This window comes from Balaenoptera ricei, chromosome 3 (genome assembly GCF_028023285.1).
Source record: "Balaenoptera ricei isolate mBalRic1 chromosome 3, mBalRic1.hap2, whole genome shotgun sequence".
NCBI lineage: Eukaryota > Metazoa > Chordata > Mammalia > Artiodactyla > Balaenopteridae > Balaenoptera > Balaenoptera ricei.
Genome location: NC_082641.1, coordinates 11,376,624 through 11,389,182, shown reverse-complemented (window position 1 = coordinate 11,389,182; position 12,559 = coordinate 11,376,624). Strand labels below are relative to the sequence as shown.

Genomic DNA, 12,559 nt, shown 5'->3' with positions numbered 1-12,559 from the left:
AATTAAAATGGATTTTTAAAAATCCACATCTTACATTTCCAAATACCTTGAAATTTTTGTGCTGTAGAGCTAAGATCCCTTTCACCTTGGTTAAAGTAGACCTTGGAAGGAAATTGTATGTGAATTTTACAAGTGTGTAATAATTTCACATTCTGTGATTTCACAGTAGAGACTGAACAATCAGTTGTCCAGTATCAGTGGATCCATGTACGGGATGACAGAATGATATATTTTTATTTCAAAATAAGAGTATGAACCAAATTCCAATTCATGAATTTGCCACTATTCTCATTTACAAAAATTATTTTTAAGTTAAATGAGAAATTGTAGGTTTTTTAGTAAACTCCCCAATCTGGTTGTTTTATGGAAAGGTTGTCATGTAGGCAATATTTTCTTTCCTTCTATTTCCTTCCGTTTTTTTTTTTCTCTTCTCCCGCCACCCTCGTTTTTAAAAAACTAATTTTTAATTTAGTAAACATGATGAAAATATTTCTCAACTTCAGTGGAGGTGATATTTTATTTATTACTGTTTGTGACAAAGTAATCTGGGCTGTATTGGACATTTTCAGTTTATCTGTTATTGCCATGTTTATGCCAAAAGTGTTGGTCTGATTTCCCTTTATTTTCTTTCTGAGATTGATGAGGATGAACCCTTATTTTTGAGTTTGATTGAAGATCTCTTCCCAAATATTCTTCTGGACAAGGCCGGTTACCCTGAACTGGAAATGGCAATTAGTAGACAGGTAATATATTTCACAGGACATCAAGTACAGTGTCCCTTTAATCTGAACTTCATGGGAATCAAGTGGAGCTGTTGTGGACTAAATCTACAGGTTCCAAGAACAACACTGAGGCTGTGACTACAGTTTTAAGAGAAGCCGTTGCTCACCATTGATAGAGCTTTTCCTCCCAGGGGGTCTCCTGCCATCACTCAGCTACAGGTCCAGTTAGCCATGTGCTAGTGGCCCCATTATTGATGGAGACCATTCCACACCAGATCCCCAATGAAATGTGATGGGTCAGCAGGGGCCGGTGGAGCTTGGCCGGCTGCATTGCCCATGCTTGTTTTGTTTCTCTCTGTGGCCCTGGTGTTTACTACATTGCTTTGGTCTCAGGACTGTAGCTACTGAGTGTCATTTGCAGTGATCTCATGTGGCTCCTTAGCTGTCATTCTTTTTCCCCAGGCCCAAGATCACTTGTGATTTCTTCCTTGGGCTCTGGGGGGATCCATCATGTTAAGTGTATCATTAGGTGTCTGGATTTCCCATGATACTTGGTGCAGCTTTAACTTTTTATAGTCTTCCTAGGAATGGAAATGAATCATGAAAACCTCGTGCCTCAACTTCCTTTCCTATGAAAAAGAGTTTTGAAAAAAAAAATTTATAGAAATGGTGATTAGCTCCTATTTATAAAATGCATTTCAATTCTTTGAAGATATTTGTAATAAAAATCAATATGGTAGTATTTTAGGGCCATTTCCCCTTTAAATATCAGTGTATAAAGATCTTAATTTCCTAATCAGGTAAAAGTGATAATTCATTTTGCAAATGGCTTCTTCATCATATGGCCAAATTAATTGTAGCATTGCCTAAAAAGCTAAGTATAAACTAATTTATAAAGTGACTTACATTAGTAATTTATAGCATAAGAAAAATCTGAAGAGAAAATACATAGCATAAAATGATACATGATTATTAACCAAAATTATTTAAGTAAAAATAAGAGCATCATTTTTAGTGAATTTAAGCATAGCATGATGGTTAAGAGCATGGACCATAGGGCTGAATTTCTTGGGTTCCAATCCCTACTCTATAACTTAACAACTAATAATCTTGGATAAATTGCTTAGTCTCTTTGTGCCCCAGTTTCCTTACCTATAAAATGAAGACACCAATAGTACTAATCTCATAGAAGATTAAACTCAGAATAGCGTTTGGCGGCGTAGCTTCCATACATGTGTTTGATAGATAAAAACTATCCAGAAGATTTATAAAGATGGCTTGTCATTGATATGGAATATCAGTCAACTTGGTATGCTTGAAATTATCTTTTAAATTAAATATCATCTTTTAAATTAAACATTTAAAATACATTTTGATATTTGAGCCTTTATTCTTAAGTTGCTCCTAATACATACATTCAATAAAATGTTAATATAAGTGTATTTAATTCCCAAAGTCAACTGTAGGTGTTTCTTGTTTGCCTGGGATATCATTTTGATTATGTTCAGCCTGCTTTTGCCTATGTATATATATTTTTTATGCAATATATTTTTTATTGGGAATTCCCTGGCAGTCCAGTGGTTTAGACTCGGGCTTTCACTGCCGTGGACCCGGGTTCCATCCCTGGTTGGGGCACTAAGATCCCACAAGCCCTGTGGTGCAGCCAAAAGTATATATATTTCATTGTGGTAAAACACATGACATAAAATGCACCATTTTAACTATTTTTTAAGTGTACAGTTCAGTGGCATTAAGTACATTCATAGTATTGTGCAAACCTCACCACTGTCTGTCTTCAGAATTTTTTTCATCTTTCCCAACTGAAACTTCATAAGCATTAACAGTAATTCCCCATTTCTCTAACCTCGCTCCATGTCTATACTTATTTTGAGCACAATGATAAGGCCAGATATCTGTTCATGTGGCCCAATGTGGGCGGTTTGTTGTGCTTTCAGGTTGAAGAAGCTGGTTTAATCAACCATCCTCCTTGGAAACTGAAAGTCATCCAGTTGTTTGAAACACAGAGAGTACGGCATGGAATGATGACCCTGGGGCCTAGTGGAGCAGGGAAAACCACCTGCATCCACGCCTTGATGAACGCCATGGCAGGTAAGGGGGCAGTCAATCTGGAGACACATTTAAACTGTTGTGACACATGTGAATGCCCCAAGAGGGACACAAATGTAGATGTATGTTAGCATATTCTTATAGGAGGGGATGTTACTTTTTTGACTACTGGGTAGATTTTAGAGATAACACAGTACATTAATGGACCAGAGGAGAAAAATGTTTTTTTCCAGCTTTATTGTATACAAATATAATTTGGACACATAACATGTGCAAGTTTAAGGTGTACAGTGTGTTGATTTGATACATTTATATGTTGCAAAATTATTATCACCATAGCATTAGCTACCACCACCATCGTATCACATAATAACCATTTCTTTTTTGTGATGAGAGCATTTAAGATCTACTTTCCTAGAAATATTCAATTATATGATACAGTATTATTAGCTATAATCACCATGCTGTACATTAGATCCCCAAATTTGTTAATCTTATAACTGGAAGTTTGTACCCTTTTCCAATATCTCCCCATTTCCCTCACCTCCAATCCCTGGTGACCACCATTCTACAATCTGTTTCTCTGAGTTTGACATTTTTAGATTCCACATATAAGTGATATCATACAGTATTTGTCTTTCTCTGTCTGACTTATTTCACTTAGCATAATGCTCTCAAGTTCCCTCCATGTTTTCACAAATGGCAGGATGTCCTTATTTTTCATGGATGAATAACATTCCATTGTGTACATATACCACATCTTCTTTATTCATTCATCCATTGGTAGACACATAGGTTGATTCCATATCTTGGCTTTTCTGAATAATGCTTCAGGGAAAACATTTTTTTAAAGTGATTTTATGGACTGTGCTATATGTTTTACATATGTTATGCCATTTAGTTTTAAAAATGATCTTGAGATGTGGCTATTATTATCCCCATTTTGTACAAAAAAATCAAAATTTAACTTCAGAAATATTCAGTGTCAAAAAGATGATAAATGATGAGACTCAAAATTAAGGTCAGGGCCCATTAATGAAAAACTCAGAATTTTCCCCGTAAACCATACCATTTGCCACTTATGACTTAACACAAGATGCTACCTCTCAATAAATATAATTATAATTATAATCCCAACTCTTAAATTCTATGTACTGAAAAATCACCCGAATTATAAACTGATTTCCCACCCAGAATCAGATATTTTTCTTGTGAAGTGAAATAAACGTATTTAATTTCCAGATGTCCCTAAGTTTTACATCTAAGTCCCTAACCTAAAGTTATCTAAGGATAATGGGCATTGCCATTTTCATGATTATTCTTGTATTCTCTGGTTCTGATTAGACGTTGACGACTTCCTTCTTGAAAGTATTTGCAGCCCTTAGCCATGGCAGTTCCAAAATTTCACAGAACTTTGGCTGTTAGAATGCATCATACATTGTCCCACAAGGAAAAGCTGCCTGGCTGGGTTTCCAGTCAGCTCATGGAACCCCAATGCATTGATATTGGTTGGTAACTATGGTCTGTATTTATTCTAGGGTCCTGCATACATTAGATTTAGTCTCAATTTCCTCAGCTATGGGACGAAGTGAATTCTGTACCTCAGGACTCTACCAGGGGGGTCTTCACACTGAGACAGGCTTATGCTCTCAGCTAGCACCTACCTCCACCAAAGCTGAGAGGTCACACCTGCAAAACTTTTACCACATGGTTTTCATGTGTACTATTAAGGTTCTGCTTTGGGATTTTTACATAGCATTAAAATGATGTATTCCCCTTCTCAAATTATGCTTAAAGATACTTTTGTTGTTGTTATGAAGCTGCCTTCTGTTAACAATAAACTACAAATGCACTGGGTACAATGACTTGAACAAAATGAGTACTAAATATTAAACAATAGAGATACATTGTGTATAATATGTCTAAATGATGTAATCAATATGGCATCACTGGTTTTGGAGAAGTTCTTTGCAAAGATGAATAAATTATCAGACTATTTGCTGTTTATTAACCTGTTCTTGGTTTTAGTATGTAGGGTAAACATTTGTTATATTAAATGACATTGCTTTTTACTGAAAACTTTGATTATCCAAAAGATTGAGAAAGTAATTGGGTTGAACTTCTGCAGGACCCATGTATGTTATTTGTTCCCTTATTCATCATGTATTTGTTCATCAAATATCTTTGATGTTCTGTACTTTGAGGTTCTGTATTAGAAATGGGAAAGCAGGCATGAAAAAAAAAAAGGCCATGTCTTTAAGGAGTTTACAGTGTAGTGTAGTGACACAGATAATTGTAACTCAGCATGGAAGATTGGACATGAGGAAGATTTGGACAATTATGATGTGAGCAGAGGCAAAGGAGATCAGAAACCTTTCTAAGGAATTCTAGAAAGGCTTACAGAGCAGGTGCTACTTCATCTGAGGTTTGCGGGTTGAGTAGTAGCTGGATAAAAGGCATTCTTAGCAGAATGAAGAGGCTGAGCAGGTAGGAGGGGCTGGCGAGAGCATGATATGCCTGGAGAAGCTCCCTGGCATGGATGAAATCTAATTTGTGGGAGTGGGGGAGATGAGGAGGTAGAGCAGATGCTATTGGTGCCCAGGGCCGCATCCCTTTGGCCCTCCCCTGCTACAGATACAGCTGTTGGAGAGTTTCTCCCCCAGATGCCAGTGGTGTCTCCCGTTTTTTCAGCCTTATGACTTTCCTTGAAGCTAGAGAACTGGCTCAGCCTGGAAGAAGGGGTTGGGTGAGAATGCTCCTGAGGCAGCCATACCCTTAACCAATGAGGGAAAGAGTGGAAGGTAAATGTCCCACCTCCTGTCTTTTAGAGGGACACTCCATCTGTGACCAGCTCACCAACGAGCCCTTTATTGGCTTTGTCTCCTTTCCTGTCTCACTCTCTCTTTCCCCTGAATCCAGACTCTCAGTTCCCATGTCTTTGTCTCAGGCTTTGCTTCCAGGGGGAATTCAAATTAGTACAGAGCGTATGGCATAAGAAGTTTTGTAAGTCACAATAAATACCGAGATTTTATCCTGTGGGTGATGGGAAGCCATAGAGCTGGGGAGTGGTGTGATTAGCCCTGTGTATAGAAGACCATCCGGTGGCCGCGTAGAGAATAGACTGGGACAGGAGGGGCCGTCTGGGAACTTCCATAAGGAGGTCCTAAGAAGGTGACAGCAAGAAAAGGGTGCTTACTCTGGGGCAGAGTCCATGAAGGTGGAGTGATCACGACAGTCAAGAAATGCCTAGGAGAAGAATTAAGAGGAATTCGTTTAACCAACATTTAAAAAGTCAACCTTTTTATTTTCCCTTAGAGTGCTCTTATAAAAATGTTATGGTATCGTATTTTAAATGAAAATGATACAATTCTACCTACAACCGTAATGAAATAATTTTTGATAGTTTCTCTTGTATGGGCAACAGACCAAGTCCAGTTTTCACCTATGATACATTTGAAGAGGTTGTTGGCCTTTTGTAAAGGGTGATTAGATTTTTAAAAAAATGTTGCCAGTCTTACGGGTATCATGTATTGAAAAAGCTGACCTGTGACCAAGTTGAATTTCAGCACTGTAAAATATTGTAAATAATTACCCTGATTCTTTTTGTGATTTTGGAAAAAGAGAACTATTCTCTAATTTTCTAGATAGGTTTTAATGTAACACCTTTTCCAGTGTGCATATCTATGTATGTGTGCCCGTGTTTGTCAATCTTTCACACAGTATGTAATATTTTAGCCTCTATTTTTATGATTTTATACTTTAAATCTTTAAACTTTTTAAACTGAAATACAGTTGATTTACAATATTGTATTAGTTTCAGGTGTACAGCAAAGTGATTCAGTTAATACATATACATGTATCTATTCTTTTTCAAGTTCTTTTCCCATTTAGGTTATTACAGAATATTGAGCAGAGTTCCCTGTGCTATACAGTAGGTCCTTGCTGATTATCTATTTTACATATAGTAGTGTGTATATTTTAATCCCAAACTCTTAACTTATCCCTCCCCACCCTTTCCCATGTGATAGCCGTAAGTTTGTTTTCTATGTCTGTGAGTCTATTTCTGTTTTGTAAATAAGTTCTTTTGTACCATTTTTTTAGATTCCACATATAATATACTTTAAATCTTATTCTTCAGTTTTTTACTTAGTAACTACCGTCCCCTATGTACAGAATCCATCTTATTTAAGAATAGCTTTAGGGTTTGAAAGATTTGAATACCTTTTTTGAAGCTGACCACAGAAGAAAAATCCTTGATTTTTGTAACATTAGTTTAGCTGATTTTTTTCCAGATGAGCAAGACCATATCTCAGCAAATCAAAGCTGTTAATGGAGAGAATCAGGTATCTTTAAGGGACATTTCAGATATAAGAGTTAATCTAATACACCATAAACCAAAAGATTTTTGAGCTGTGAAATTTGAAGAACTTCCATCCTACATTAATTCCTTCATCACTTCCAGCATGGTAGCATTTTCCCCCTTATGTAACATGCAGTTTTCTTTTCCAGAAGATAAAAAGTGCTTTAGTCAATAAAATATAATGAGGGTAATTATGATAACTTGGAATGCAGTAAGACATGTATTTTCAATGTAATTTTGCATTTTTTCATGTTTTGAACACCTGCTGACAGTACACTGCAAATTGGTGCAATGTTGCCTAATGATGGTTCATTCTACATGGGAGTTGTTTAAAATTTGTATTTACTTGGTATAGATTGTGGAAAACCACACCGGGAAATGAGGATGAATCCCAAAGCGATGACGGCTCCACAGATGTTTGGTCGGCTTGACGTGGCAACGAATGATTGGACCGATGGGATATTTTCTACTCTTTGGAGGAAAACATTGAGGGCTAAGAAAGGTAGAAGATGAATTACCAGTATAATTTTTGACATGTACTTCTAAATAACATCCTTTGTGGCTATTTAAAATTAGTAGAACAACTGTAGTCTCCATATAATATCTTATCCTAGACCAAGAACTTATAAATCAGTATGATATTTGTGAATGTTGAAATACTGAAATGACTGATTAGTGTATTTAAAATACCCACCCCCCCATTTTTTTTGGTTACAAAGGGAATTATTTTCCTTTTGAAAAAATATTTCTATATTCCTGTGAAAACTTAGGATAAAATAGATAGAAAAAGCTGTTAAGGAACATTGATAGTACTGTATTCAAGTGATTTCATCATCACTGTTTTCACTGAAGAGTTAAAAAATGGTACTCTTGTTTAAGTATGGCCTATTTTTAGAAAACCGATTCTCCTATAAAATCACAGGAGGAAATGGGCTTCTTTGGAAAGAAAATTGTGTATATCAAAAAATGAAGTCTAACAAATTATTCTCTTTTAGATGTACACGGGTGTTTGTTTTTTGTTTAAACACACTCCTTAAGGGCTAGTGGTTCACTCTGAATATTCTCTTACTTAGGGACTTGAGCCCAATGGTCCCAGAAAATAAGCTCAGATGGAAGAGGTGATATCAATTCTCCTCTCACTCCTGAATGAGTAAGAGAAAGGCACAGTGCAAGCAATTGCAGGGACAAATAAGAATATAGGAAGAGGACAAGACATTTGGGGCTTACTTCACGAGTCCACACTTTGGGCAACCGTGTTCTGTTGAAAAACGTTTAAAGTGGCACCACTGACGTCCTCTTTGAGGGAATGTGGCTGATCAACCCAACACCAATTGTTAAAAGAGAAAAGAAAACGCTTCATTTCTAAAGCGTGCTCATATTAGAAATTGCTGTTGTTTTATGGGAATGAAATAAAATTTTGTGTCTGATTTGTTCTAGTAATCCTGTGTAAACACAGATCCAGTAACCAAATGTTACCTTAAAGAATAGGTGCTTAGAGAGGTTTTTTCTTAAGTCCTTTTTAGAAAGGCAACATATACTTTTTCTATCACAGGGACTCTGGTGATCAGATCATCATTTTACTTAAACTGCTAGTTGAATGAGCACGATTAGGAATTTCATAGCAGTTGATTTGACTTAGAATATTCCACAGTTGTTACATTAGAGATAAAAATTAGAACTACAAACTTGGTCATGGTGTTGGTAAGTAAGAGTAACTAGTGGTTAAGAAATTAAGAGTAACTATTAAACTGAATCCCTACATTTACAAGGGCGTTTCTGTTGGACATTCTATCGATTCTCAGTATAACCCTGCTCTCAGTAGCATCTGGCACGGTTAATCACTCTTATTCTTGAAACTCTTCCACCACTTGACTTCAGGGATACCTTACCGGCTGACTCGCCTCCTACTTCTGTTTCACTGAGAGGTCAGCCAGAGGGAGGAAGCAGTGGAGGAGACCCTACCAGAAGTCTAAACGTTGAAGTGCTTGTGTCCTCAGACCTCTTGTCTCTATCTATACTTATGATCTAGAAGAAACTTACCCAGGCCATGGTTCTCAATGCCATCTCTAAGCTGATGGCTTCTACATTTTAATCTCTAGCCCTTGAATTCCCAGCTCAGCAGCTCTATGGGCTGTCTGTTGGACATCTCAGACTAAACGTGTGCAGACCAGAATGGGTTCCGTGGCTCTGCCTTTCTGACATCACTCACATCCCTTTCCCCCTTCCCTTCTTCTTTCTAACCAGGTTCGACTTCCTGCTGTTCCTGGAACGTGATCACCCCAAGCTTGTACCCACTTCAGGACCTTTGCAACTACTGTTCCCACTGCCTGAAAAATTCTAGCTCTAGATCTTTACATCACTTCATTCTCCTCCAGAAATACCTCATTGACCACCTTATCTAAAATGCCTCACCCTCTTATCCTGCTGAATTTTTCTTATATATTTCTTTGCATATTGGTTTGATTGTCATGTCTACCCCTTAGAAAGTCAGCTCTGTGAAGGCAGGATGTTGTCTTTTTTTATCACAATATCCCTTGAACTGTGCTGATACAGAGAAGGTGCTCAAGGAATATCTGTTCAATGAGCTAATGACTTTTTCTTGATTATGGGCTTCAAACAACTGCTATATAAAGAACAGGAAGAGTCCTAGGTGACAAAATACGATCATCATTTAGATCAAAGCTTTATTTAAAAATTAATGAAAATTACATCAAATTATACTACTTCTTCAAGCATAGTAGTTATGCATATATGCATATATGTGTATGTTTGCTTTTCTCCCTGCCCTTGGTGGGATGTTCTAGGGGAGCATATCTGGATAGTTCTTGACGGGCCAGTAGATGCCATCTGGATTGAAAATCTGAATTCCGTTTTGGACGATAACAAAACTCTAACCCTTGCCAATGGTGATCGGATTCCCATGGCTCCAAACTGCAAGATTGTTTTCGAACCTCATAACATTGACAATGCTTCGCCTGCTACTGTCTCAAGAAATGGGATGGTTTTCATGAGTTCTTCTGTCCTTGGTTGGAGTCCTATTCTTGAGGTATGATTGGAATCTTTTTTTTTTTTTTGGTATAATTAAAGAGGGAAACAGATCCTTTAGCATTCTTTTAGAGTGTGCGCTGATTTTTCTGCAGACCTGTTGGTGTAATTGCATTTTAATGCTGATGTTTGTGGAAGATCCTTGAATGCTCTGGGACCTTCAGCCCAGGTTGTCCCTTGCAGGTTTCTTCAGTGCTCAGGGTTCTTCAGTTCTAATAATTTTTGACCTGTGAATTACACCCCGTGGGCTGGGGAATAATTGCAAGGCCTAGGTGAATCAATAATCCCACTAGGGACTTCTCTGGTGGTCCAGTGGTTAAGACTCTGAGCTCTCAATTCAGGGGGCCCGGGTTCAATCCCTGGTCAGGGAACTAGATCCCATATGCCCCAACTAAGAGCCCGCATGCCGCAACTAAGAGCCTGCATGCCACAACTAAGACCCAGGGCAGCCAAATAAATAAATAAATATTAAAAAAAAATAATCCCACCAAACTGTGAGTGAATAAGGAAAATTTAATTGTATCACTTTGGGGATTCATGATATTTTAAAAAGGTACTCATTCACATAAAATTTGGGAGCAACTGTCTTAGAATATTAACTCGAAGAAGACAATTTATTAAATTTCATATAAAGAATTTTTATGAGATTCAATAGTCATAACGTTAGTTTTAAGTTTGCACTTGGAAATAATATTTCAGATAATATCTTTTCAATTCATGATAAAGTATTTTATTACTACCAATGTATGTTAGAGTATGTTGATTATCATAAGATTATAATTGAATGCCTTGCATACTTAGATATTTTACTAAATAAATATTATAGTGTAAGGCAGAATGCTTATTAGACAAGCCACCTGTAAAATCTTTTTTGACATTGTTGGTCAAATTATTATTTTCATTTACATAAGTTTTTTGGAGATAATTTTGATTGAAAACTTATGAATTCATATTTTAAATCAAGTAGATGAAGATGTGAAGAAGGAGGGGATTATAAAGCAAAATGATACTGAAGTACAGTTGGATATGTCACTAAAAATGCTTCTGAAGATTTCAGATTTCACAGTTAAATTATCCATCCTTTAAGAAGAATACAGAGCAAGAGTTCTCAACCCTGGCTTTGCAAGAATAATCACCAATGACAGTTCTTTAAAATACAGATGACTGTGTCACACCTCAATCTATCAATTTAGAATCTCTGAGGAGGAAGGTACAGGAGTTATTGTTTTAAAAAAATTTTTTTTTTAAAGTACCACAATGGATTCAGCCTTGGTAACCACAGATGCGGCAAACTCCAAGTGAAAATGAATTTGTGATTTTCCCCCAAATACTTTAAATTCACAAAGGCTTTTAAACAATACTTTTACACTATTAGCTAATGAATATTTACAGTTTGCTATTTATGAAATGAGCTTCTATTATATTCTGTCCATGTTGAGGCTGAATAAGGCCTTTACATTAACGCTAAGTTGCTTACAAATGGTTAGCAAGAAGCAAGACTCACAAGACTGGAGGTGTTTAGAGCAGGGCAGGGCTGCTCTGAGAGAACTATTAGAGGGCAGACCAATGGGGAAGTTGTGTTCATGGGAATCCACAAGCCTCTGTGAGCCACGCTGATTACATAGCACCATCAACTTGAAAGTGCTATGTTTCCTTTTTGTTGTTGTGCAATCATGTTGAATCCGTGAAATGATGGATGATTGAGAATCAACATTTTATTGCTTCTGTTCAGAATCTCTAAGAATGACATGATCTCTTGATGCCAAGGGAACTTTCCTCACCTGAAGAAAATATTGTGTGTTAAGTGGTATTTTGTTATGAATCACATGTAGTTTCCTAATATTGGGTTTCCAAATGACTAAATTCCCCATTTTCCTGAGTATTCTTTGATATTTTTTCTACATTGGTTATTCATTAAATTAGAAGAAATAAAATTGTGATAAATCTTTGTTTCCTATTTTGAAAAATCTGGGGATGGATTTCCTTTGTTCATCTTTCATTCCTTTTTCTTTTTCTAAGTTATTTCCATGTATATGCCTCCTCATTTTCTCCTAGCATATTTTAATCAAGAGCCGAAGACTTTTCCCTCCATCTTGGCTTCAAGACCTGAGGTTATGTGTAGTGTAGTAGCTGAACGTAGGGATGTTGGAATCAGACTCTGGGTTTGAATTTTGACACCTACCAGCTGTGGGATCCCGGTCATGCTTAAACTCCTTGGGCCTTAGTTTCCTCATCTGTAAAAGGATAATAACAATTCCTACCTCACAGAGTTGTTTTGAGCATTAAATGAGGTAATACATGAAAGAATTTATATCAAGGTCTGGTACATCAGAAGTGCAGTATAATCATTAGATATTATTATTAT

General features: G+C 36.7%; 1 protein-coding gene across 1 annotated transcript in view; it reads left to right on the top strand.

Annotated features, from left to right (window-relative positions):
* The window catches only part of DNAH5 (dynein axonemal heavy chain 5), a 200,715-nt gene that overhangs the window by 82,996 nt on the left and 105,160 nt on the right, over positions 1–12,559 (top strand). The window contains exons 40-43 of the mRNA XM_059916759.1: positions 636–743; positions 2,678–2,831; positions 7,505–7,651; positions 9,954–10,195. Of these exons, the coding sequence (XP_059772742.1) occupies positions 636–743; positions 2,678–2,831; positions 7,505–7,651; positions 9,954–10,195 (651 nt within the window). The remainder of the gene's footprint in view (positions 1–635; positions 744–2,677; positions 2,832–7,504; positions 7,652–9,953; positions 10,196–12,559) is intronic.